General features: G+C 43.5%; 1 protein-coding gene and 1 long non-coding RNA gene across 4 annotated transcripts; one reads left to right on the top strand and one right to left on the bottom strand.

Moving 5' to 3' along the window:
- Positions 1-482: 482 nt before the first annotated feature.
- nr4a3 (nuclear receptor subfamily 4, group A, member 3) lies at positions 483-25,764 on the bottom strand. Of its 3 annotated transcripts, XM_086113815.1 has the most exons (9): positions 25,358-25,764; positions 23,929-25,183; positions 23,444-23,614; positions 18,492-19,333; positions 13,369-13,498; positions 11,205-11,365; positions 10,905-11,104; positions 5,687-5,865; positions 483-2,036 (listed from the first exon to the last, which is right to left on the bottom strand). In XM_086113815.1, the coding sequence occupies exons 2-9, from the start codon at positions 24,176-24,178 to the stop codon at positions 1,774-1,776; spliced, it is 2,196 nt and encodes a 731-aa protein (XP_085969941.1). In that variant the 5' UTR covers positions 24,179-25,183; positions 25,358-25,764; the 3' UTR covers positions 483-1,773. The 3 variants fall into 3 exon arrangements, with proteins under 3 accessions (XP_085969941.1, XP_085969942.1, XP_085969943.1); XM_086113816.1 differs by lacking the exon at positions 23,929-25,183 and having other exon boundaries at positions 25,358-25,554; XM_086113817.1 differs by lacking the exons at positions 23,929-25,183; positions 25,358-25,764 and adding an exon at positions 22,775-22,856.
- Positions 10,979-11,859, top strand: LOC147203764 (uncharacterized). Its single transcript, XR_015101204.1, has 3 exons — positions 10,979-11,116; positions 11,199-11,355; positions 11,481-11,859. It is a non-coding gene; the product is annotated as an uncharacterized LOC147203764 (long non-coding RNA).
- Positions 25,765-27,704: the final 1,940 nt, after the last annotated feature.

The following is a 27,704-nucleotide window of genomic DNA, read 5'->3' as shown; positions in this document are numbered from 1 at the left end:
AACAGCATTTTTTTTAAGACGCGTCACAGGGAAGCCTCGACAGGTTCGATGAAGGCTGAAGTGACAGCCGAAACTGTCAGCTCGGTAAGAGTTTTTCCTCTTCACCAAAAGAGAGCTTTGTCTGGAAAAAAAATAAACTTTCAACTTAATTGAACAAATCGCTTGATTGAGTGCTTACAAAACTAGTCATCCATCAATTTGTTGAGATGATTCCAGTAACATTTATTCGATTTCACTGTTGTAACGGCCATCCGAGGGAAGACGTAACTCCAAAGTGGCCGGCGACAAAAATGAGTTTGACACCCTTGCTCTAAATTGTCCATACATTTGAATGTGAGTGTAAATGGTTATTTGTTTATGACCTGCAATGAGCTGCAGAAGGCAATTCAGTCCACGCGTAATCTGCCTTTCGCCCAATAAAGATATTGTGCAGTATAGAAAAAAAAGAATGGATGGAAAATAAAAGAACACAGGAGGCAGAATAATCAGAACTAGTTTATGATTTCAAAGTGCTGAACAGAAAATCCAGTGAACCAAGGAGAAAGAAAAAAAAAATCGAACAGTAAACTCAAACCAAAGGACGTTGAAAAAAAAAAGAACAGCAAGTTTTTTTGTTTCTCTTCTTTGAAAACAATGCACGTCGTACCACAATATTTGAAAAAAGCTAAAAACACTTCAAAATATTAGTTTTTGTATATTTATATATCTATAGAATTTGCTTCTTTTTTTTCCTCAGAAGATCACTGCCGCTGTGTGTGTGTCAGTGGGGGCGCACGGGGGGGCAACGGGGTGAGACACAAACACACGAGGCAAGCTCAAAAACAACATGCTTTAGATGCTGGCTTCTCTGACGCGCGCGCACATACACACACACACACACACACACAGACATTAAGATGCACACATTCACACCGCCACATGAGAACTATAAAAAGACGGCGGAATGTTTGTTCCGTGGATCTATCTGTCGAGCACCTTCCTTTCCTCTCCTCTCCTCTCCTCTCAGTGGGAGGAGCAGGCCGGGTGTGTGTCGGTCCTTCATGCCCTTTGCAGGCCGTTAAGTGCTTCAGAAGAGCCCATTTCTGTCTCCTAACAGTTCCGTATGAGTCCAATAAGCGCACAAAAATGAGCGTTTCAAGTCTGAGTGAGCAGTCATCAATCATTAGTGCACAGTTTCTCTCCTCTGAAGCCGGATTTCTCTCGTACTTAATTCTATTGACAATAAAGGACATGTCTTTGCGTTCAAATAATTTAGAGTTTGAAATTAAACCGCTCCTTATGCGTCAGCTCCTTACGTGATGAGAAAGCAGTCAGAAATTGCACTTGGAATCAATCAAGAACTCATTTCCTGTGTTATTGAAATCATGTGTCATATATATTGTCACTGAGCTATGACTTTCTCTTTTTGGACAAAGTGCATCGCCTGCACTTGCGTTTCCTTTTCCTGCCAGTGAATTCAGCACACTGGTTAAACAGGCAAGTATACACAGAAACTGGGCTACCTTTCTCTCTTTTTTTTCTTCTTTTCCAGAGAGTAAAATGTCTTTCTTTCTCAGCCTCCATGTGAAAATCAGAAGTGGCGAAGCATTTCATTTAATTTTAATTTTTTTTTTTTTTTTTACACTGGTAAAAAGTGTCTATTTAATTGATGGTCCTTTGGAGGGAGTTCTCTTGTGGTTATCCTGTTGGCATCACAGCAAAGTGACTGTTTTTGTACTCAAACTGGATGTGATATTTTGTTTTTTGTTTTCTCTCCATCTCCATCCTTCGCCATCAGTAAGGCAGAGTGTCCAGGAACCTGTCAATCACGGGCGGAGGTGGCACCAGGTCCTCCAGCTTCAGGTAGAAGATCCGCTGAAGGCCCTGAGTCCTCTGGGAGCGTAGCTCTGCTCTTAAACCCAGAATACGACCCAGGGCGGGCGCCGCCTTGGACGACAACGATGAGGGGCCGCAGCCCAGGTGGTCTCTGAGACAGCAAATCACTTTGTTCTGCAGCTCCTCCACTCGCTTGGAGTCCTTCAGGCCCGGGACCTGCTCTAGAAAGGACGCGTTAGGAGAAGAATGTATTAAACAACACAAGATGGTGCCATCTTACAATGTCAATCAATCAATCAAACTTTATTTATATAGCACTTCTCAAATTCACATCAAGCGCCATAGAATGTGCCAAAGTTGCTCAACAGCGTCTTTTCAATTTCCTGCCATTGAAAGTTTCGAGAAAATAATAATAATAATAATAATACATTTTTTAATAATAATAATACATGTAATTTTACATGTTCTTCATGATGCGATGCTTGTGTATGCTATAGTTTGTAAAAATTGCAAATAATTCCCAGTTAATTGTCTTTAATTCTTCAAAGAAAATGTCCCAGCTGTCCAAAATTTCTCAGATCCATTTTTAATGGCTACATTAGCACACACTTCAGTCATTAATTCCAAAACTCGATTTGCTCAACTCAATATTTCCATTTTTTTGAAACGCTTTCTTTAATATCATCACATATTCCATTTCATTGTGTTTGATTTACTTGGAAAGCTGACAACTTAGAATTTTGACTCAGAACAACTAAATGTTTGTTATTATGTTTGTTTGAGGTCAACCCTCATGAATTCCCAGGGGAAAAAAAACACCCAATTTCTCCAAGTGAATCCTTTCAAAATCTGTCCTAATGGAAGGTTTCCGTAAATATACTGGACATGTCCCATCTCTTTGCAAGCCCAATCAGCTCATTCAGCTGAAAGAGCAATTGTTACATCTTCTTTTATATTGAATTGCACCTCATTAGCCTCGATGGCTCAAGTTCTTAACAGGCTTTAACCTATCTCGCTCACTACAGATCAATACACAGCCTAACCTAATAAGCCCCCCACACACACTGCGCACGCACGCACACACGCACACACACGCACACACACACACAAACACACACTAAAAGGACAGATATATAAAAACACTTGCTGGCACACAAATGCTCTCTGCAATTCAAGACAATGACAAAGACAAAAGTGCTCAGCAATTAGCTGATTATTCGGCCCCGTGATCAGCCAAATTAGATTAGAAACACACGTGTGTGCTCACACACACACACACACACACACACACACACACACACACACACACACACACACACACACTCGCACACGCACAAACTAGTGCCCATAGCAACTCCAGTGGCACCCAAACCGAGCTTAATGTGACACTAACTCATTCTGCAGAGCACAGGGTGTCCACCGCCCCCATCACACACACACACACACACACACACACACACACACACACACACACACACACACACACACACACACGGGCGCTGTAGGGGGGCCATGGCTCAGACCACTTAAAGCTATCCATTATGTGAAGCTTATTTATTGTTTGTTTATGTGGCTCTTTTGTTTGCCGAGTCACTCCAGCCCGCCTTTCAACGTGTCTTTCAGACCTACGCACTCACTCTCTTGTCTCTATGTGCTACAGCTCCTGTGGTGGAAGTGTGTGTGTGCGTGCGCGCGTGTGTCTGTGTGGCGGTGCAGTGCGTTTGGGGGGGGGTGATCGATGGCCGCCTTTTTATACAGGCCACTCTGAATTGGTCGATGGCCTGGTTGCTTTGGCAGTGTGCTTGTGTGCTTTGCCGGGGTGGCAGTGAGACGCCGCCGAAGAGCCGTGCTCCGTGGTGGGCTGGTCGATGGGGCGCAGAGTTAAGTGCTCCCCCAGAGAGAGGAGCTTATGTTGGGGGCTTTAGACAGAGGAAGTGAAGGTGGTGGCTGAAGGCCGGGGGGCTGGAGGTAAATAAAGTCGACCTCGAGGGGAGGTTTTCACGTGTTCACAAGTTTATTTAAAGAATTAGACATTCTTGTAATATTTGCATCGATAAATTCAAATACTGTAGTAAATTGTTCTTTCATTATATTTGGTTTTTTTTTACCAAAAGTCAAATATGTTCTTGACAGTAATATGTTCTATGCACCCCCGCTCGTCTCAACACGGTATTCTGATTAATATTGCTTTTGTGAAATATAAATTAAAGTAACAAAATCCACCTGTTTTTAAGCCACTTGCTGTCGACTGAAAATGACATCACTTTTCCAAAGGGCTCCACTTGCGAAGGTCATATGACCAAACCCAGAAAATAGGTGAGCTGTGATTGGTCATTACCGATACAATTTGAACGTGCAAACCAGCGCACCGAGCAATGCCAGTGCAGACAAAAGGAGAGGAGGTGGGGAGAACTTTCCGTATGAACTTTTTTGAAATGCCAGAAACAAAAATGATCACATCATATCCTCTGTTCAGGAATTTTGGAGCTTCTGAATGACCTTAGGGCTGACTTAGAGCCAGTCACAAGAAGGAAGGAGTCTTGCCATATCATCAATGACAAAACTCCTTTCAACTCGACATTTCTGTTCATCAGCACTTTCTCAAGCGTAAAACCTTCTTTTCAATAGGTCAAGCTAGTCAACTTGGCGTTGATGGCGTTTTTAAAAATATGCCATCAGAAGGTGCCCAGGGCATCTACTTTGCTTTGCACGCCACTGCATTAGAATAAGTACACCTGCAAAAAGTTTGGGATCTTAGTTAAAGATCCCACACAAGACGCAAACCAACAGTCCATTAGCCTCTTTGTTGGTACGGTCCAGTCCGTTCTATAATTCCTACAGCTGGTTGGTTAATAATTAATCGATTATATTTATTAATTTTTATTCATTTATCTCAGGAAATAGTTTGTTCATGTGTTTACTGTAAATATTTTGTCATAGACAATTTCACATCTCTATTCAATGTTTGATTTTAATTTTATTTAAAATTATTGAACTGAATAAATCTTGGCAATGCATTACTATTTTATTAGTAGTATTAACTACTGTCCATATTTTTCATGCACATTTCAAAATCCTATTTTTAAAAGTCAAATGTGGCCATTGATTAAAAAAGACTGGCCATTCGTGGTTTAAAAATGGCAAAAAAAAAAAAGGTTGCTCGTTGTTTCATAAATGTGTTGCAATCATTGTGTATGCTCCTGTATTGTAGCATACACCCAATCCCTGCTGTAAAAATTATAATTACAACCAGCAAAGTTAGTCATGGTCTGCGACCTTGATCAAGATTTGACATGGAGACTCCCAGTTACCATATTCAGATGCGCTGTGAAATGGCAATATGATCAGGCTGTGATTCGTTTTGCACTTGTTCCCTTCCTTCATTCTGAGTGTGGACGAAACTACATTTTTGATAATTAAGCCTGAAACATTGATTGGCGAGGGTGAAAAGTGCTTAAGCCCGTTGACAACACCCTTCCTGCTTCTCTTTCCTCCATCCTTGCGCATGCTTTCTCTCTGCTTGCATGTTTGACACATGCACATTGATTAGAGCGGCAGGTGTCAGGCAGGTGCAGCAGGTGCTTATGGGTATCAGGTTCATGTTAGTGTGAAAACGTCTGCGCGCGCGTGTGTGTGTGTGTGTGTGTGTGTGTGTGTGTCCCCAAGGGGATTCGTACACCTGATCGCTGTCACATTCAATCAGGCAAACATAAACAAAACAAAAAAAATAGGAGTGTGAGGCTAAAATGATGCCTTCCATAGTTAACACTGCTCATATACAGTATGTGTTTTTATAAACCCGTATGCTGTATGTGTATTTCTCAAAATGCACAGCCTGTTCATTTTATGCCCTTTGTGTGTTTTTTTTTACCTGTGAGCAGCACGAGGGCGGCCAGGCAGGCAAAGGCGGAGGCGTCCAGGTTTAGGCTCTGGAGATGGGTGGAGAAGTCTCGGATGGAGTCCAGCCACTCTCCAAAACCGCGAAGGCACTGGAACCTGTGCAGCACCAAGCCATTACAGAACACTAATTTGTCCTCCGACAGGATCGACCTGGGAAAAAAAAGTAGGAAAAATACAAATTGTTTAGCGTTAGGAACTTTTTTTTTTAACATCAGTCCATTTTCTAGAGTGCTTGTCCTAGAGTCACGGGTCAGCCGGAGTTTATTTTTGCTGACATTGAGGGAGTCAAGTACACCCTTGACTGGTCAACAGTAAATCACAAAGCAAATATGTACTATAGACTGTCAAAAACACAAATTGTATTTTTTGGACGGGGGGATAAAACAATAATTTAACCCTTTCAGGAACAGCGGTTACTACAGTGGACATCATATTATGTTATCAGGTTACGGGTTATCATTATGGATGCATGAAAGAGTTAAGTTTCAACACCTTAAAAAAAATTAGAATAGAAATCATTGCCGACGACAACAAAGCTAGTTAGCACACCTGAAATGTTGAGTTAACGCATTTTTTAGATGTAGCTAAGTTTTTCACAGTGGGACCTGTAGAATCATATAGAATTACCGTGTCATTTTATGGCCATGACAGCCACTTCATTTGACTGTTATAAACATTTTTAATAATGCATTGAATTTGAAATCAGATGTCGGAACTAGAAATGCTCTCAAAAGCGGTTAAAGTCAGTAAAATGTCACATTTCTGTGCAGATTTTCTGAAAAGGATACAAGTCCATTAGTGAGAAACATGAAGTACTATACATGATTTGCTTTAATAGGCAATCTAATGAAGTCTTGATCTAATTTTTATCTTGGATTTGTCACCAGGGATTTGATCTTCAATGAACCTATTAACATGCGTGTTTTTGCAATGCTGGAATAAGAACATGCAAACTCCACAGTGGGAGAGAAAAGGTTCAAACTGGAAACCTCAGAACTGTGAGGCAAGCTTGCATACCACTATTCCCCCAAACTGCCTTCTGTCTAAAATATTCTTTCCGTTTAGACCCCACTTGATGCCCTCTTGAATACAATACTTGGACTAATAGAGCAAAAAGCAAACCAAGGTTGGCACCATATGCGTTCACACACAATTTGGCCCAACATCAAACACCGCGATGCAGCCGATTGAGTTGTGCGTTTTCCAAATCATCGCGTTTTGAAACATTCCTGCATTTCTGGGGTTGTGGCAATGAACGGCTGGGATAAGGAGTCCAAACGGGTACGAGTTGAAAGTGCTTTGACCGCTGCGTGCAATGGAAATATGTCTTAATGAGGAAATGAAAAGGCTTCCTACAGTTACTCATGACACAGAACCGAGAGGGGGCGGGAGATTGAGAGCTTGTGCATAAGCGAGGGCTATAAAGCGCTCTTTATGAGGGCCTGACTAAACAGCATGCTCCCTTCTTATTAGGAGCCTTCATAAATAAACCCCCAATCAAAGGGAAGACAGATGGAAAGACGCAGGTAAAATGAGCAAAGATACGCGACGTGCTTGGGAAAACAGCTTTAAGCTCGAGGAATCTCAGAAGGTGAAATCTTATCGAATCTTCACCTCACGCCGCGCTGTGCTGCATTCTTACACGAACTGTAAAATAAGTGGAAACTGAGTTTCCCCTTTAAGGCCAATGACAAGATAATCGTCTCATTGTACCCTTTGCAAATAATGACGTCTCTAGACTTTGAACTGTTCTTGACGATAATACTTGAATGATCAATTGGTTACGCTTCTTTAGGGCTTGACTGTCAGAGGTTTTCCCACAATGTCCGGTTTACCGCAATCTATTTGCAATCGTACTGTTCTTTTCGGTTATGTGACGGAGAAGTTTCTTAGTCTTCCGTTAGATGCACCACTGCAACACCAATACTCCGATACTGTACAACCTCGCTCGTCGAGGCAGATGGCCACCCACACCGAAAAGCTGATCGCTGCAAAATGCAGGTGAAGAAGGTCAATCAGTAAAATGTCTGCATTGATTTGTAAATGTTGTCATGGAAAATGCGGGATACTGAAAAATGTGCGACTTTTTGGAATGCGAAGTGGTGGATTAACTATTCCAGTAACCAAAAATATAACGTAGTGTACATTCATTCATTCATTCATCTTCCGAACCGCTTGATCCTCACTAGGGTCGCGGGGGGTGCTGGAGCCCATCCCAGCTGTCTTCGGGCAGTAGGCGGGGGACACCCTGAATCGGTTGCCAGCCAATCAGAGGGCACACAGAGACGAACAACCCTCCACGCTCACACTCACACCTAGGGACAATTTAGAGTGTTCAATCAGCCTGCCACGCATGTTTTTGGAATGTGGGAGGAAACCGGAGCACCCGGAGAAAACCCACGCAGGCCCGGGGAGAACATGCAAACTCCACACAGGGAAGCCGGAGCTGGAATCGAACCCGGTACCTCTGCACTGTGAAGCCGACATGCTAACCACTGGACTACCGGGCCGCCTCCGTAGTGTACAAATATATCATAATGACTAATGCCGTTGATTTAGGGCCATAGCGTAACGTTTATGTTTATTACATTGCTTGTTGAAACCAGTTACGGTTTGCCTATAATCAGGCCGATCAAATTACAACCCGTCATGACGTGGCTAAAAACAAAAACATTCCAAAGAAGAATCTGGAATGTGTGACCTCAAGAAATTGGCTAAATCAGATGAAAAGCATTACTAGCGTAAAAAATGACTGTGAAAATCCGCAATTTGTAGCATCTTATAGATATTCGGATATGACGCATGTATCTAAGGACGCTCATGTGCCGGAGCACGGAGAGACCACATCCACGTTATATACGGTTGGATTTCTGCCACACATTCCGCTCACCCCTGACGACGTTGTCGCCACGGCAACCCACCCATAACCACACAAACTGTTTGGTGACGGGGCCGCTTGTACGGCGACAGAGGAGTAAATTTACTCGCACGCACACACACCGACAACACTGACACCCCACTCTGACGAACACGCAGACATACGCTCGCACAAGGGGGGCCTGACAGGCGTCCGAGTTCAACGCGGGGTCAACGCGGCATCAACGGTTAATGGGGGGCTCACGGTGCCATGTGTGTTCCATGCTCAGAGCATGTGTATGCGTGTGCGTGTGAACGAGGTCGCCATGAGTCCGCTGTTTGGGATGATTCACACTCCCAGCCGGAGCCTTCCCCTCCCGCTGGAACTGTGATGCCACCACCCATCTTCTACCCACCCTGCACCTGGACCTAGCAGGGTGCAGGAGAACAAAGTTGTACATCATCAGTGTGTGTGCGTGTGTTTGGGTGAGTAAGTGTGTCTGACTGTATTGGTTTTTTGGCCCTAGACGACAGCCGGGACAAAAGGATGAGCTTGTAGGCCAAGGCCCCTCCTCGCCATAAATTTAACTAGCCGCATGCCTTGCCAGGGCAGAGCGGTAACTGTGGCGATGCTGAGGCTCAAGACGGCCCTGGGGGAGTCCTGATGGCACCAAGCAGCAGTATCTGAATTTTATTTATTTATTTTTTACATGTAAGTCAGCTGAATTGAGCACGAGTTTCCTGGCATAAATTGTCAGCTGACCTGCTTTTTAGTAGTTTTGATCTCGTCAGTTCTAGAGATGACGCACGCACACACGCGCACACGCACACAAACACACACACATGTGCAGACACACACAAAGGCTGCTTGTGCGTCACAAATCAGACGAGCGGAACTCCGTGGGTGTAGCTGCTGTCATAGACACCGACTCCATTCATAATTCCTTTCATATGGTTGACCATTCATCTCCAGATACAACAAAACAGCAGCGCCTGCTGTACAGTAGTGGCCGATAAGACTGGTCAACAAATCTTTACTCCAATGTTTTTAACTATAGAGGCGAATAAACTTTTCTCTGTGAATTATTCAGTCAGCCTCGATAGCCCGGGTGTCGACAGGGTCGCCATGGCCACTTTTGAGCGCCTCGTTGTCGTGACATGGAAAAAGCCCGTGATGACCCGTTGGGATATCGTCACTGGTTTTCATCCATGTGGCAGAGGTTTGACAGTATGGGAACATATTTTGGGGGGGATCGGTTATATCAGGACATATTCTGTTGCAGGGAGTTGGTATATGTTTGAAGGTCAATTGCCTGGTGTGTGAGTGACTGTACTTCCAACCGGGTCTGGAGGGTCAACCGGGATATGTTCTGGCCAGTGATGTCAGTAAGGCGTTGAACAAAGAATTGCCAAAAATTAAATACCGTGCCTCCCTCACACACGCGTATTGTGCATGCAACAAAAATAATAGTCAATGAATAATAAAATACTGATTCCTCACGCCAGAGTACTCAGTAAAGGCGCTCAACAAATAATTGTATATTATGGTACACATAGGAAAGGGAAACTGGTATTCACAGCTTGAACATACGTATGTAGTGAGGCATTGTGGGAGACTTCCACTTCACATTACCGCCTAAGGGAGAGACATCATGTATCATGCGTTTTGTCACGTTTTCAGCGCATTGACGACTCACGTGTCCATACGTGAAGAACAAGTGAGGAAGGAGAGAGATGGCAATAGTCACTAAAAACAAAAATACTCAGGTCTGTTGCAAACTCTTTGCTGTTGACAGAGTGTTTTCTAGCTTCAATAACTATCTCATACGCATTTTTTTTCTACACCTGGGTCATAGCGCAGCATGCATTCAATCTTAAAGAGAGTCCCACTATGTACTGTACATGAGTAAAAAATAATAAATGTTGATTAAAAAAGAACTTTGGCCATTACAACAATAGTCGTTAAAGATATCAAGTCACATAAAAAAGACGGCCTTTAAGTGAAATCCAGAAAAGACTCTTTTATTATTATTTTTTTTTAGTGAGTCAAAAATGTGGTCTTTATTTTATTTCTAATGATTTTTTTTTTCTTACCGTAAAAATGCACTTCCGGTCAAGTGGCAAAACCGCAAGTCGTTTTTATGTTCAGCAGGGGTGTCGGTGTCCCCTGAATGTAACTATCAAAGTCACTTGTAATCTCACTAAGTTACTTTTAAAATGAATGAATCTTTTTCAAAGTAATTGCGGCGACACTGGTACAGTTCCACATAGAAGTGATACATTTAGTTAAAGTTCTCATCTTCCCCTACATACTGTCATTTTTTTTTTCTCACCTGTGAGCCAACCGCAAGACAAACAGCTCCAGGAAGGCGGAATCTATTAACAGGTTCTGATCATCCCGGTGGAGCTCGGAGAAGCCTGGCAGTCGTTCGGCCCAGCAACGTGTGGTCTCCATCGAAATGGTGAGGAGCCTGTAGAACAGGTGGATGTGCTCTGCGTCTGAGGAGGACGAGGGAGGGTCAGCAGCGCTGAACTGCCGGGGTCGGTGAGAAACAGCACAGAAAAACGCAAAAGACGTTAGTGTTTGTATGGAGCTTCTCACTGACCACACATTTGGACCCCTGTAGTGCTACCTGGCTATAGTCAAGGTCATGGGGTGTGCAGTGCGAATAAGCCCTGAGCAGAGCGGAGATCAGGTTGAGGGGTGGCGAGGGAGCGGGCTCTGTCTGCAGCGGGCTCTTTGGTTTGGAGGGCAAACGTCCACGACGCCCCTTCAAGCTATCGGTGCGTACCACTGTGGAGCAATAAGAGTCAACATGAACGTGCATATTGAAGCGGCTGTTTACACAACACGCATAAAGAACGCCTGTCTCCAAGCGGATAAGTCTGTTATTGGTATTTTTTTTCAGGGGTGCTGAAGAAACTGAAAGGATGATATTCTGCACAGGGGCCCTGCGGCGTTCCCACACTGGAGGCTACTAACCAGCAGGTGGCAGTATGAGTTGTGGTAGGTGGCAGTATGAGTTGCGGCTATACACTTGATGATGACAGAGAGACAGATGCTCGTTTTCTGGGAGATAGAGAGGGACCAATGTTGCCAACTAATTTATTGAAGGACGTTGTGACGTGAAGTCATTAGGATACAGATGAACATAGATTACAGAGTGGCATTCGGCTACTCGACGTGACATGCCGTGTTGTGTAAATTACCTCAAGACATTATTAGTCAATGGCTACTTTCCTCCAAAAGTAAATGAAATAGTTACTCATTGCTCCTTCGTGAATGGAATTAGTCACCAGGGAAAGTAATGGCATTCCTTTTTTGAAATACCCTAAAATATGTCAAAGAAGTCAGATTTAAGAGGGTGTTTTCACAGGCCAGTTATGTAGCATAGAAAAGCGTAGACCGATACTTTATTTAATTAAATATTTATTGGACTTTAAATAACAACCGGTAGACATAATGTACCGATAGGGCCTATTTGAAGTATTCTCTAAAATTGCTTCTAACTCAATGAACCCCGCCCCTAAAAAAAAAAACCCAAAACAAAACAGTCAGGCAGCTTCCAGACAAAAAGTATTTTCACAAAATATTCTCCATAACAGTCAACTATGCTATTTCAAAATAAAATGAAAGACTCAAAATTAATTTATAAACACATTTCAATTTACAAATATGTAAATGTTTTGTTTTTTAGATTTTCAATCATAGTTTATTTTTAGACAAGCCTTTTGTTTTCTAATAATTCTGAACAAATTTAAAGGCAATATACTCGTTGCTAAGTGCTCTGGGCCCCGGGAGGGTGGAGGGGGTGGGGAGGTGCGAGCTCCTTGGGTACAATGAAAAGTTGCTCAATCTAGCAACAAGAGTGCTAAGGTGGCAGCAATGAGAGGGAACCTCATGGATGTGTTTATTGTCTAAGTAATGCACAAAGCCCCGAGTGTGCTAAATTAACATTGTGACGAAATGTGAAACTATAACATTGTAAATGTAGGCCCTTGTTATTTTTTTTTGACAATAGAGGGTGTGGAGTCTTTAACTTTGCTCACTCGATGTTGATAGGAGCACACGATTATATTAAGTGGGATGTCGGGGAAAATAACCCAAATGTGATAATGTCTTTGCAAAAGTGTGCACACCACCTTAACTAACCGAAGATACCCACCCACATTTGCAACAATGTACACCTCCTCTGATGAACACAAAATGGAGTTCAGGTGTTCTAGTAGGCTTTTTATGACCTTTCTATTTGTTTTTCGTGCTAATACTTGCTTATTTGGAACTGGTCATGATTTCCCCCACCAATCACACTCAAACTCATGTTAAATGGTAGCACACCCCCTGACACCATTAAAGGTGGCTCTGATTATCACAAAATAAGGTTCAGTTGTTTTAATGGGCATTTCCTGGCATTGTTTTTCTGACAGCAGCAGTTTTGTACTCACACTGACAGGTTATTTGGAACTGTTGAGAATTCCCTCCACTTTGACTAAAGCCCCAAATCCAGCTGAAGAAAACCTGGCACTACCATGTCTCACTTGTGTTTTTTACCCTCAAATATACAGATTTTATCCTCTTGACGGTAACTTTTTATCTCTTGACAAGGTAGAAACGTTTGACCCTTGAAAATTCTACTTCTTCAACTTGCGTATTCACCTGTAGTTTTACGGTTCTGGAAAGTTACCATTGATCTCAGTTCTAAATCCTGATAACACAAAGACTCTACCCCTGTTTCCGATATGCAACTAGAGACATGGATATGATAGTTATCATAAAGCTGTTGAGAGTCTTCCTACCTTCCTTGACCATGCCCACACTCAGACACTTCTGGAAGCGGCAGTACTGGCAGCGGTTGCGTCGCCTTTTGTCCACAGGACAGTTCTTACTGGCCAGACACACATACTTGGCGTTCTTCTGCACGGTGCGCTGTAGAGAAGGGGGAAAAAAAAAAAAGAACAAACGGACATTCCGACAATCAGCCTCCAAACATAATCGACCACCAAATATTTGATATGTTAAATTCAATTCAAGCTCTTGCCTCCTTCGCCGGCAAAGAATGAAAGCAGAAGCTCGCAGGTCAGTTTTTAATTACGCGCTGAAAGGCGACGCTGACATCAGTATAATTAGATAAAATTAATTTCCCAACAAGCGTTGCCTTCAGGGGGAACAAATTTATTAGCGCGGAGCCTGACAATGGTGGCCGCGTGTGTGGCGTGCTGAGGAGGCTCCCGCGAGACAGGCGGCAGAAAGGAAGGAGCTGCGTGATCAGATTGTTTGTGAAGCTCGCGGGTCAGTCCGTGGCACCTCGGGGGCCTCGCGGGGTCGCGCCTCTCTCAATAGGCCCCGAGGGAGCTGTTTTCTCCTCTGCTGGTTCGCGCGATTATTACTGACCTTATTAAAATGAAATCAGAAACGGGTCGCGTGGGGACTGTGTGTGCTTCCCGCGTGGACAACAATAACAAATATGGTCGTGATTGTCTTTGTACTCCCGCGCGGGCATGCAAAAATTATGCTTTAACGGCTGTATGTAAAGGGATCCCTCTGCGTATCATAAACAATAAAAGGTGTGGGCAGATGTCATGAATTGAGCCATACTGTGTATGGCCATCGTTCAATTAAATGTTGACTGGAGTTGTGAGTGTTTTGTGTTCAGTGAGACAAATGTGGAGAAACATATTTTTCATGTTTGGACAACATAAACGAACACATCCATCGATTCATCCACCGGGGCCCAATTTTGGAGGGGAGAAAAGTGAAAGTAGATGTGTAAACAATCACCTCAAATCAATTTTTGCATGGATGGATACTAGCAAACAAAAGTGCTATTTTTTGGGATAAAAAGAAGTCGCAAAATGTGGAGATCCACAGGAAATTCTTGTGTTGGTTTTTTTTTTTTGGTCCATATTTATTTTGTATTGTATTGACGTACATTAAATCAAATTTAGAGGACGACTGTGCGCCGTTGACTTCAGCCTGTGCATGAATCTGACCCTTTCTTTTAAATGCTTGCGTCCAAGAACATCTGAATGATTCCTCTGATTTTCAACAAGCTGGTAATACTGTAAAACAGACATGTTGGAGCACATGGAAACTAGATTGACACACTTCTTTAACATATTAATCTAAATACGTCCAATTAAAGAAAACCCTCAAGTCTACACTGTCCAACGGCAATTATTCCATCTTCTGCGTGGCCGACTGTCTGACTCATTATGTGGTGCTTCTGCCCTATGCGAGCCATTTCCATGGCATCCCCATCATCCCAACGTGAACGTCTCACATCTCATTCAGTGGTCAGTAACGTTCGAATGTGTTTACAATGACCACCCCACTGTCTGCTTTTCTCTTTTACGTTGCATCATAATAAACATCGAAAGGGAGTGGCCAGATTAGAGCACAGGTCACCAACGCTGGTCCTCAAAGGCCCCTATTCTCTCGTTCTCTTCTCCAGGACACCTGATTCAAATGATCAACTCATCAGCAAGCTTTGCAGAAGCCTGCTCATCATCCTAATCATTTGAATGAGGTGTGTTGGAGGAGGGAAACATCTGAAACATGCAGGATGGGGACATTGAAGGACCGGAGTTGGTGAGCCCTGCATTGGAGGGTGCTCCAGTGACCTCAGGGCCTATTGGTTCAACCCCCATAAAAGTGAGAGATGCATCTCATGTCTGTGTGCACCCGTGTGTGTGTGTGTGTGTGTGTGTGTGTGTGTGTGTGTGTGTGTGTGTCCGTGTCCGAGGGGATTCGTACACTTGATCGCTGTCACATTCAATGTGTGTGTGTGTTTGTTGTGGTAACTTTACTAACTAAAGCAGTGTGTATAGCGTCTCAGCAAAAGTGTCCTGGGTGACCTCCATTAGACTATGTGCAGGTGGATACACATACAGGATGAAATTACATGAATCTATTAATACAATTTAAATAATGCTTAATAATCGTGTCTTTCTTTTTTCTTCTACTATAAAGAAGTCGTCATTTGAGACCAACAATGAAACGTCTTTCGAGGAAAATTTCTTGACATTGTTGTGCCTCTCAACTCTCACTTGTATTTTTACTTAAGGAATGATCGAATTGTTTCACTTGCAAAGGCATTAGAAAGTAAAACAAGTGCGGGCTCTTGTGTGGGAGAGACTTCCTTTAAGAAAAAAAAACCCCACACACAGACACAGTAAATGTTGATTTGGATTAGGTTAAATAGACTATATTACCGAATGAAGAGCACACGTGCTGTGAGTGCTTGTGGGAGCAGCACGGAGGCATGCAGAGGCACATTCTTGACATGTAACATGTGCTAATAGCCGCGGTTTAAATTAAAAGCCTTCGGGGACTTTCCTCCCTACCTCCCATCCTCTGCTTCTTAATCAGAGGCAATCAGCGCTCTGTGCTCTGTGTCGGTCAAGTACGAGTTGATGCGGGGCAGATTTATAGCTCGCAGATTTATGGCATATGCTTTTCTGAACTGATTCAATTGTTTCCAGTATGGAAAACACATCAGTAGAGGGAGTTTGTTTTCTCTTTTTTTTTCCTTGCAGCATTGATGCTGATGTGATTTTACTCAATAATAAAATGTCTGTGGAAAAACAGTGCCTCGACAAAACCAGGGTTATCGAAAAAACGAGATTAGCATTGAACTCCAAAATTCAGATCAGAGCAAAACAAATTAATGGACATCATCATTCCGCCTCAGTCATAAAAGAAGAAAGGCTAACTTATTTGACAGCTCAAATTAATTCAATCATTTTACATGCTAATGACTCTCTTGCGATAATTGAATCGTAATGTATTTTTAAGTGACAATAAAAGGAGGGTGCCGGGTGATATGGAAACAGAACATGGGTACCATGTGCATGTTTTAGCAGATGTGATTGCGGCAGCAAATTAAGCGCATTCAAAATTGCCGTGTTTCGGCAAGTGTAGAAATGCGACGGGTGGCTTCAGCAGTGCGCATGAGAGGAAACGAGGCTTGATAGGCAGTACTGGCAGCACACAGACAGACACCCCCCCCCCCCCCCCCCGGCCCTGCAGCAACCAGACACTGCTTTTGTTAATTAGTAAATAAAAACAAATCGTGAAACTAATTGAAAAGAATGATAATCATTTACACCCGACCAGAGGCATTATTCAATTAGATCCGCTTTTCTTGCTTTGACTCTTCATTTTGCTCTCTTGCTTCTCTTGCTTGACTCTTCATTTTGCTCTCTCCAACAACAATACAGAAAAATATCATTTATATTATATGCATTTATGAAATGACATCCAATGAATCAATTGCAACTAATTTGTATTTAGGTGACTTACAACACACTTTTTATCTTGCTTAGAGCCAATTAACAGTGGGGTGGTTCGGCCCACGTTTTCAATCGACTAACATCAATTACAAAAGCTGTATTAAAATTCAGAACACTGCTTCAAAGGGCTATTCATTTGTCAATATATTTATTATTGTGATGTTGGACTGCAATGCGTCACATGTGGCGCACTCCGCTTTATAGATAGCGTATTAAAAAGTAAAAGTCAGTCTAGCTCATTTGGTGATGTATAACTAGAGTAGTGTGCGTGTGTTTGTGGTCACGTCGTACGTGGGATATGTGTTATACTCAAGTCTATAAAGTGATATGCGGCGCATGTCATTTTGCGCTCGCTGCTTTCAAATAAACTAAGACCAGAACAATATTGCAGAAAGGAGAAGGTCCTTTCGAAAATACGTTCACTGTATTTTATTTGGAGTGGCTCTGCATGAAGGCGGTGGAGGTGGGGGATTTTTTACTTGGTTGTCTTAGAGAGAGCGCGTGTTCTCACATAAATCTCACACACACTCACACACACGTATATATACACACAAGCCATGCACACACTTTGGCCACTTGGTTGCCGAGAGCGACAACCCCTGTGGGTGTTCTGTGCTTTCGTAATGACTCCTCAGACAATTTAGAGTGGGGCTCAACGTTGGGGCGACTGAAGAAAATTACTTTAAATCAACAACAGGTTATCGCTTGTTTGTCCAAATACTCTCATATTTTCAAGTTGAATGTACACTTGCTAGAGTGACACGTGTGCTTTGGGGGTTTTTTTTCCCGTAGTGACGGTAAGGGGCAAATTTATAATGATCAACAATGTGTCTGACCTGGACACAATGCAATAATTTGTTACATTGTGTCAAGATAACACATGTTGTGCAAGTAACGTGGCGTGGGAAATGTGTGTGAAGAAGTGAGTAGGTACTGTGACCTCTGACCTCCGGATGTAAAATTTGTTACAGTGGTGCCCTGAGATACCAGTGTCCGGACTTTTGAGTTTTTGGAGACAGGGGGCATCGTTCGGCCAATGTTTTTGCTTTGACTTGAGAGTAATAATTTGTAATTAATTTGCTATACATTTTCAAGAATGAAAAATGATTTGAGAAGAGTTCTGATTTATGAGCATAGGCACGGTCCACATTAAATTTGTCCCTTGGGGCACCGCTGTCGTTCAATCCTTTGCTGCTAATGTTCATGTCCACTTGTGTGCATGGTGTGACATATGAGAGGGCGTGCACACACACACATGCGCGCGCGCACACACACACACACACACACACACACCCAGGGATTGGGCATCCCAATAATCCCAGTAAAAGTGCATGGCCCATTCATGGAAAATGCGCGAGCTGTGTCAGGAAGAGCATCTGGTATAAAAACCAAGTTAAAAATATTACATGAGTTTGTTCCTGTAGTGATCCCTGACAAGGGAAAATTGCTTGTTCCTCTTCGAAAAATATTGATACAACGTGGTGGGTCAAATCCTCAACCCAATGTATTGAATATAAATAACGCAAAATTGGCTCAGCCCCTTTTGGACCCAGTACTGGGTTAGCTATTTCCCGCAATTTGGGTTACTTCTGATCCTGCAGTTTGTGTGTATGTGTGTTTTCTTTTACCTTGAAGAAGCCTTTGCAGCCCTCACACGTGCGGACGCCGTAGTGCTGGCAGGCCGCGTTGTCTCCACACACGGCGCAGGTGCCCTCTCCTTGGGGGCCACGTGGCAGGGGCGAGGGCAGGCTGTCTCCGAGTAAGGGGCCGCAGGGGCCAAGAGCCAAGGAACGGAACGCAAGGCTGGTGCCCCCGGCCCCGCGGTGCAGCTGGTACATGGGCTGCTGCTCCAGTGGCGGGCCGTGAGCATGGGAGACCGAGGAGGACGTGGAGGAAGAGGAGGAGGGCGTGCGGATCAGGCCTCCTCCTAGAGTCTCGTAGCCCCCCACGCTGCCCCCGCTGTGGGGCGGCGAGTGCTGGTAGAAGTGCGGAAAACGGGGCGACTTTAGGGAGCCCGCGTCCAGGCTGGAGCCCATCGAATGGGGGTGCGAGGGAGGGACCAGTGAGTGCTCCTCCCACAGGAAAGAGGTGCCGGGCTGCGGGGGCATGGAAGGGGTGGTGGGCGTGGATGGGGGGGACTGTTTAAAGTACATGGCGGAGGAGGACAGGGCCCCCAGTTGCGGCACCGTCGGGTAGCTGTCCTCCTCCTTCTTGATGCCGGGCCTGTGCGCAGGCATCTGGTAGAGGCAGGACGACTTGGGCTCGTAGCCCCCCTCCACGAACACGTTGAAGCTGGGCAGAGAGGTGGTGGCGGCCGCGGCGGATATCTCGCCACCGTCTAGGTCCAGCTTGGTGTAGTCAGAGGTCATGAGGTCAGAAGCGTAGCTGTCCCCCTGGTAGCCGAAGGACTGGCCGGAGTAGGCGGAGCCTGGCGGGGTGGGCCCATACTGAGCCTGCACGCAGGGCATGTCTGTTGGGAAAACACAGCGCATGAGGACAGTTAAGAGAAACCACAACACGTAGACCCAAAACCATATTTAAAAAGCTGTAATACAATATTAGGACTGTCATTAGTCAGGGACGTGATGACACGCTAGTTAATCACTTTTTTGAACACAGGAGCGGGACTTTAACAAGGATTGATGCAGCGCAGCAGAGTGAGGCCAGGAGCTGTGAGACAGACATGCACACATGGTGGATGAACAGTAAAAAATGCACAGCTCAATTGGAACAGACAGTTGTCAAAATTGTTATGTTCCCCGCTAGATCATCATGCACCCCCTGATTTATTGTGGATTGACAAGCGGCCATTAATGGAAATTTCAGAATACAAGTAAGCTTAAATTTAGAGCTGGGCGACTTCAGTGTAGTATCATGTTTACAAGCGCAATATTCTAGGCATTTTGATCTTTAACGATACAATCTTGAATTCTCTTTGATTTATGTGTCACTTTTACAGTTCACCTCAACTACGAGTGACAAATAAACTGCTTACAGAAAGCAAGGTTTCCCTATTATTTGGAGAAGTATGTGAGCAAGAGAGTAAAGACGGATGCTAAAGCCCACCACACACTGTGCGATGTGGCCGACCGAACGGGACAAAAAAATGCTGTGAGCGACTCACGCCAAGCGCTTTACCCTCCAAATTTCAAACCGTAGCAAAACTACCGGCAGACAATTGGTCGCTCATGACAACTAGTTTAAGAACCATGCACACTCCACGACAGTTCAGTGGAATTTGCTTGCGTTGCTCGGTGTGTGACGAGCAGTCTCCGTAGATGTTAGTGGTGACGGCAAAAGTTAATCTAGTTAGAGAAGCCCAAGCCGAAGACCAGGGCAAGTTAATGACCTCTGCATGTGGGTCAGTGAGATGCTAAGGCAGGTAATGTTACAGTAAATAATAATGGAACGGCATGGTGGTGCTGGATGCACACGCACACGCACACACACACACGCACGCACACACACACACAGATACACATATCGTTATGACTTCCTTTTGATTTGATATGGACACAGCCACACTTGATTTGTGTGTTTAGTGTATATCCTTATCAAACCGCTTTTTACGTCATATGCCAACATGCGACTTAAGTATGTGTGTGTGTGTGTCCGTGCGTGCGTGTGTGTGTGTGTGTATACGAGCGAGAACTGTCAACACAGCCACTCTACCATTGACACCCTCATACGCACTGTGTGCCGTAATCGCCCCCTTCATGTTTGTCCAGTCAAATACGGGATATATTAGCCCGACTGTGGGTAGAGCACTTGCAGATACTTCCATCCACTTGCACATCGGGTGTTTTTAAAGGCTGTTTAAAGGTCATAGGTTTATTAAAAGGCACAAAAACCATTGAGTTCGAAGTTGAAAGGCGGTGACGCCCGATGACCGAGAGCAGCGTTAGTCATGGCGGAAATGGGCGGAAAGGCACACTAATTTGCGTCGTTATAAGACAATGACATTATTCCTGAAGGGCAGCGTTCCTGTGAAGCCTTGAAAAGCTCAAGTATGACTCACACAAACACACACACACGCACACACATACATAAACAGTCCTTTATTCATTTAGCAAAATAAGGAGAATCCTTCGCCATAACTAGCACAATTTTATGCCCCCCCCCCCTCCCAAGTTCTGTAAAATAATACTCCAGGTGACATCTAAGGTTTAATTAATGAAGAGGGGTTTTTTTTCAAGCATACAATGAAACCAGCCTCTCAGGTCATAAAATTCCAAATTTTCAGCCAAACTCTCTGCGTACAGTGTGAAAATTCAGGGACATGAGCACCTTAACGGTTACTTACACATATGCATTTAGCTTTAGCTTTAGCTTTTCTGGATGTTTTTTTTCCCCCACCAACCTAAAACTAATGAAGGGCAAAAATCTCTCTATGACAAATCAGAATGCAGAGTAAATGAGAAAACAGTTTGCATTTGTCGTCCTTGTTGCTCAGTAAAATATGGTTAAATCAACCATATTGAAAAGAAAAGACAACACAATCTGGCAAACAAGGAAATACAGTAGATTAACACTGTACAGTTTTTAATCTATTTCTACAGTGTTAATCTATTTTCTTGTCATTAACACTTTAAGTGTAGGTGTGTCGTTAAGTGTTTGGCCTCGATTTTCATGTTCAACCTTGCCAGGCACGCGCCATATCTATGCACGGTAGCAGGTTAGACTTAATCGAGCTAATTGCGCAGATGAACGCTTGCCAGCAGATCTGCAAAGAGGGAGGGCTGTGCCACTGTGGGAGTGGTGACAGCCAACTTCAATCTTGGCCAGTCCAAGTCGCTGCTTTTGTTCCCTTTAAATGCAGCCTGCTCGTCGCACACTTGAGCTTCGGCATGACGAAAGCAGATCCGCCACCCTACCCTGGATCATTTATGCGCCCCAGCATAGCGGTGCTGCCCTGTGGAACGATTTAAAATGTGTAATACTAATGTTTAATGCCCGCTGTTGACATATTTCTGAATGAAATATTTTGCGTTAGAACAGCTGTCAACCCTACACTAACCACTCAGACGTGGTCTGAGCAGGCGTAAGATTGACTTTCCGCCACCAAATTGTCACTCCACAAGGCACATCTCAAATACACTTAGGGCCCATCCATCTTGAGGGAGACCGCTCTGCCAAATTGGAAAAAAAGCGTCTTATGCCGATTTAAAAAAATCAGGCTATATCGCTTGTAAAGTTAATAAACGTCCTATGTTGGCAATGGATTATGCCATTCGCATTATTTTCTATGGGAACATTTTGTGTCTGAATACAAACAAATATGTTGAGCTCAAAGTTGACCGAGATTATGGACCACTCAGGCGGAAAATATATATGAGAGAAAACATAAAGGGCGCAGTGGTGAGGCAGCTCGCACCAGTCGGTCGAGCCTCAGGCGGATTGTGTCGCACCTGTTGTGTCACATCGCTTTTTGCACTCACGGCAAGATGAAGGAATTACGGCAACATCAAACAAAAACATGTAGTCTAACTTAAACTGTACCGACAGCCTCAGGTGAAGAGAGACACGTGCGATTTAAGTGTGTGTGGCTGTGTGTGTGTGTGTGTCTGAAAGCAAATACAAACATAAACCCGTGTTCACTCATTCTGGCCAAAAACATAAGCCAGCATCTCATAAGAGGAAAACCAGTAAAACCACCTCATTCTGGTTTGGCCTTCAATATACAACTATAGAATTTGTTTTTATGTCACAAAAGGGGGGGGGGGGGGACCGTGACACTTGAACATCACTTTCACATTGCCCTTTTTTTTTTTGCATTCACGCTTGCGTGTGCGTGCGTGCGTGCGTGTGCGTTTGTGTGTGCGTGCAAGCAAGAGGACAGACGACCCAAGCAGAGTCAGACACACAAGTTGTGCTGCAGTACACAGCGAAGTGAAGGGAGACAGTATCTAACCTCGAGGCGCGCATTTCAACTGGACAAACTGCAGCTGTTCCAATAACTGAGTGCGCTTGTTCATTGTCAGAATGCCATAGATCTAACAAATAAAAACATGGAGGTTGCACACATCAATACAAAAAAATAAATAAATTGAAGATTGTTAAATTAAAAGAAAAATCAAGAGTGTTGTTTGCAGTTGAATTGCATCAAATACATACACAGAAAAGCACATACGCTATCAGTGAGCGTAAAAAACTAACAGCTGATTTTTGACACGGGATGAATTCTCAAGCTTATATTGATTTGTGGCCGAAGAAAAGATACACTTGTCAGTTATTATATTACTCGGTCCTACTGTAAATAATTTCTCACACGTGATGGGAGATATACTGTATATGACGTGACATTTCATTTTGTTTGACTAAGAAGTCAAATGTCAGATCAGTCCGCACTTGGTCACACACGCGCGCTCACTTGCACACGAGTTGCGATGATGCAAACACAAAAACGACCCATTTCAATCTAGGTTTAAGTCACACACACTTTTTTTAACATACGGGTACACTCTTAAGGGAGAAATGAAGGAAGGAAGGAAGGAAGGAAGGAATAAAGAAAGAAAGAAAGAAAGAAAGAAAGAAAGAAAGAAAAAGAAAGAAAGAAAGAAAATGCAACGTTTGGGTGTACCTGGCGTGAGAGCTTCGCGCTGAATGGTGCTGGGTGTCTGGGTGTGTGGGGTGGCGTGGCTGCGAGCGGGTCTGTGCTCTTGAAGTGGGTAGGGCTCGTCCGGCTTCGCGGTGGAAGGCTCCAATTGCCGGGACTGCGATCTCGGCTGGAGGCACTTTTCCGAACCTGTGTCTAGAGGAGAGAGTGAGAGAGGATGACGGGTCGAAAGCTCAGAACCAGCCCAGTTGCTATCAGAGTTATTATGTTCCCTGAACGACTTATATTTGTATTTTAAAAAATAAAGACCTACAACGAACCCTAAACATGACACCAAAATTGTCAATAAACAGCATTTCAAACTTCATGACATTACGAACAACTGATTTCCCCCCCTAGTGTGCAACAAATAGAAAACAAAAACCGTGAATTTCAGCACGTAGGCGTGCAAAAACCTTCACTCTGGCTCCAAACGCCTAATGTGACCACAGAAACAGACATATACGAACCCAGACAAGTGAGCACTTTTACGAAAGCAACGGAGTGTGGGCAAGAAGCTGCATGGCGCTCGCTTCTGATCACCACCGTTTTGGTTTGCTGGGGATTCATCCAGAAGGGCAGGCTGACGGCATAACCCAACGCAGCCACGCGCGCACGCATGCATGCATGCAAAAAAAGAGAAAAAGGGACCGAGAAGAAGAACTTAGGTGCACGGTGCGTCTCCGGCTGCCTCTCAATGTAGTCGGACACACGGCGCATCGGGAATTTCAAGGTTTAGAGCGCCCCCTTTCCGCCACATACGCCCTCGGGTCAAAACGGAGATTCGACAAATCTTTATCCTGTGTATTCTTGTGACCTGTAACCGCCGCACGCTCGCGGTCCTACCCCACTCTTACATACATTCCACAAATGGGACAACATTCTCAACATTGGGGGCAATGTATTAATCTGCTTTGGGGAACTCCAACTTTCACGCCGCCATAAGAATCGTAATAAATACTTATTGTACTTCAACATGTAGGCGGAACGAAGTCGAAGTGAAGCGTAACATGTTGTGGCTTTTAGATACGTTAGTATGGCGCATGCCTTTTCATCTTCAATTTAGGATCTGCGCAGAAAGTTGTCATTGCACTGACAGTTAAAAACCACAACAACCTTGATATTAGAAGCAAGAATGTATAATAATAACCAAATTCAAGTAAGCTTTAAAAAAATATCATGGCCTTTTTGAGCTATTGAGTTATTTCCATGAAATGAGAAAATAGGTGAAAACTCATTCGAATTGGAAGCGCTGTGTGGCGAGCTCTTCTTTGGCTCAGCGCGCACCGGTAACCATGAGAGCCACACATAAGCCGCAAAACACGCACCCGGTGCGCCGGTAAACCCCCGGTGTTCACTCGCCTCCCTCCCTTGCGCCAATAAAGCCGGACAGCGGGATGCTTCCAGCAAACAGAGACATTTTAAAAAGGGGCGAGCGAGTCAAGTGTAAAACCACACAGAAATGGACAGCTGTCAGATCGAGGAAAACAGTGGCACTTTGAGTCAACTCTTGTAATAAGAATTAAGGAGAACCCCCCCCCCCCCACCGGAAGTGATGCTAAGAAAAATGAATTTACATTACTTATTGGACTTTGATAGGACCTGGCATGACACTTTTGTATCTTAAAACGCAGTTTTAAAAAATAAATTTAAAACAGATTGCAATGGCTTTAATTGAAGTCTTCCTCTATGAGGCATCTCATCTCCATGACAACCAGAGACGTCCTGCGTGAAAAAAGGAAAAAAAATAATGAATGGAACTCGTCCCAGAGCCGAGCTTGACTGTTCAACACGTCTGGGCCACCGCTTGATTGTACAAACCATAGAAAGCTCATAATAATGGGGCACGTGTGTGTGTGTATTTTTTGATAATCTAGTCATTAAAAAAGTATTACTTACTGCTTTGCTGTGGAGGTTCCGTCTTTACTTGTGATGGCAAACTCGCATCAAGTATCCTTTTCGCATTCACAATAATCACCCAAAAGTCGAAAATGTAAAAAAAAAAAGACAGAAACAAAGAAAGAAAAAAGAAAGGCTGTAGTTGAAAATCGCGGTCAAAGTTTCTTGTTTCCTTCCTTGTTATTTTGTGAAAAGTAGTCTAAGTTTTTGTAAAAATGAAAAAATAGAAACACATGAGTGCTCAAAAGAGTGTCCGTTTCCGTCCCGTTGTGAGCGCCACTTTGCAAAGTGTGCACTTTGTTTATGCGCGCCGTCTGAGAGGAGAAAGTCAAATAGTGCATTTATGTGGGCTCAGCCTCCACTAGAGCGCCTGGTATGCGCTACGTCAATGTGACGCCATGGGATAGGTGACGTCACTCCAAGTAGAACCCTCCCCTCTTTCTTCTCCGGTCTCTCTGAGCTGCTCGCACACAGAGAGACGCAGTAGCAGAGCGAGAGAGAGGGAGCCCAAGCCAGCTGGTTGGTTTGATGGATGCAGTTCGGGGAGACCCTCGCTGGTGGGCGGTAGGGCGAGTTTGAGCTTACTTCTTTACACAAAGCTTCACATTCACTTCCAATGATCAGAGGTGGCTGTTCTCATTTTTTGTTAAAACACCCAGTATGACCTGACAGTACTACATTAGTAAAGTATGGAGTAATAATACAAACAAACAAACAGACAAACAAATAAACAGCGACCTTCCCTCCCAAAACAAAGCAAAACAAAACTTCTCCTTCTGGCCCCATCTGGTGCCGCAAATTTGATTTGTAAGAACCCACCATGAGATAAGATAAGACACAGGTATCAAACTCAAGGCCCGGGGGCCAGATCCACACATCATTTTAGGTGGCCCGCGAAAGCAGATCATGTGTGTCAACTTCCATGATCCTTTCTATAATCTGTCCCGAAATGTCAAATTGTCATGTGGACTAAATAACGTTGAGATTTTGCAATAATTTTCTGACACTGATTAAACTCACTTGAACAATAAGTGAACAAAGAACAAACAAACAGTTGACTGATTTCAAAACTAGTAATGCATCAATTTGTTTTGGACAATAATACCATGTGATGATTCAACATTAACTCAGCCCTCCAAGGGAAGTCGTAACTCCAAAGTGGCCCGAGACAAAAATTAGTTTGACATCCCGGAGATAAGATAAGAAAACCTTTATTTGTGGGGTGGTGTGACTGACGAGGTGTCAATTACTCTTGTCTCGCAGTTGTGGGAACACTTACATACATACATTTACCTGCTACTTAATGTTCGAGGGGTATTTCTGAAACTATGTTGGAATATCTACCTCCAGTTTGGCAAAGTTTGTTGTCTGTTCCCTTTATCCCCTCTCTCTCACTAAAAAGTGCAGACTCCGAAATGTAACCTAAGCACAAAATTTGAACGTAAAAATAAATTTTTACTCATGTATATTATACTGTTCACTCTTCACACAAAACAGTTTGCCTCTTTTAATACCTTGCACAGTGTGTACTGTTTTTCTTTTTGTGGTGATTTTCGAGATAAGAAAACAAAATTACTGGGCATGCTCGGAAAATAGTTCTGCTAATATTGTGAATGGACTAAATTCATTAGACTTGTGATTTTTCAGATTAGGTGGAGAATTCACAAATGCCAAAGGCATGTGGTTTTTAGGCTTCCACAGGACACTCAGCGTTGGAGCCAGACACGTCAAACAATTCTCTGAAATACCAGAGATGGAGACTATCTTGCTTCTCCCAATCTATTGTGACATTGTCGTTAATGCTTCCTGGTTTATGTTCCTCCAAGTATATTTAGTTATATGCAATCTATCCATCTGTCCATCGGTGCATCTCTTTTGTTTTTGTTTTCCAATGGCCTCAGGTCAGGTTTTCTTTTTTTTTTTTGTGGGTTGTAATGTAGCGCTTCGTGACAAGGTTATGCTGTTACCAGCTTGTCAGAACTCACAATTCTGCTGTCAAAGTAAACATGGTGAATCTGCATTTAACTGTTATGCTGCACGCAAATGGAATAAACTGTCACCAGAAGTGAAGTCAGCCTCGAGGGTAAATGCTTTTTATTACGAATTAATAATGTTACTTTTTTTCTCCATACCTTTGATTAAGGTCTTGTCATCATTTGCATTCCTTTTAGTAATTTTAGAAACCATTTTATCTTTCTTTATTGACTTTTATGTATTTATTTTTTTTAAAGTTTGATGTTCATGTGTTTAAATGTTGTCATTGTACGTCCCTTGAGTCAATTTGGTAAGCTGTACTTTAGTTTTCCCCGCTTTGCTTCTAAATGTCGTTAACTTTTCTGTTTGTTAA

Source organism: Hippocampus guttulatus, chromosome 6 (genome assembly GCF_054856545.1).
Source record: "Hippocampus guttulatus isolate MCC_2025c chromosome 6, RoL_Hgut_1.0, whole genome shotgun sequence".
Taxonomy (NCBI): Eukaryota; Metazoa; Chordata; class Actinopteri; order Syngnathiformes; family Syngnathidae; genus Hippocampus; species Hippocampus guttulatus.
This window is presented reverse-complemented; position numbering and strand designations above follow the sequence as displayed.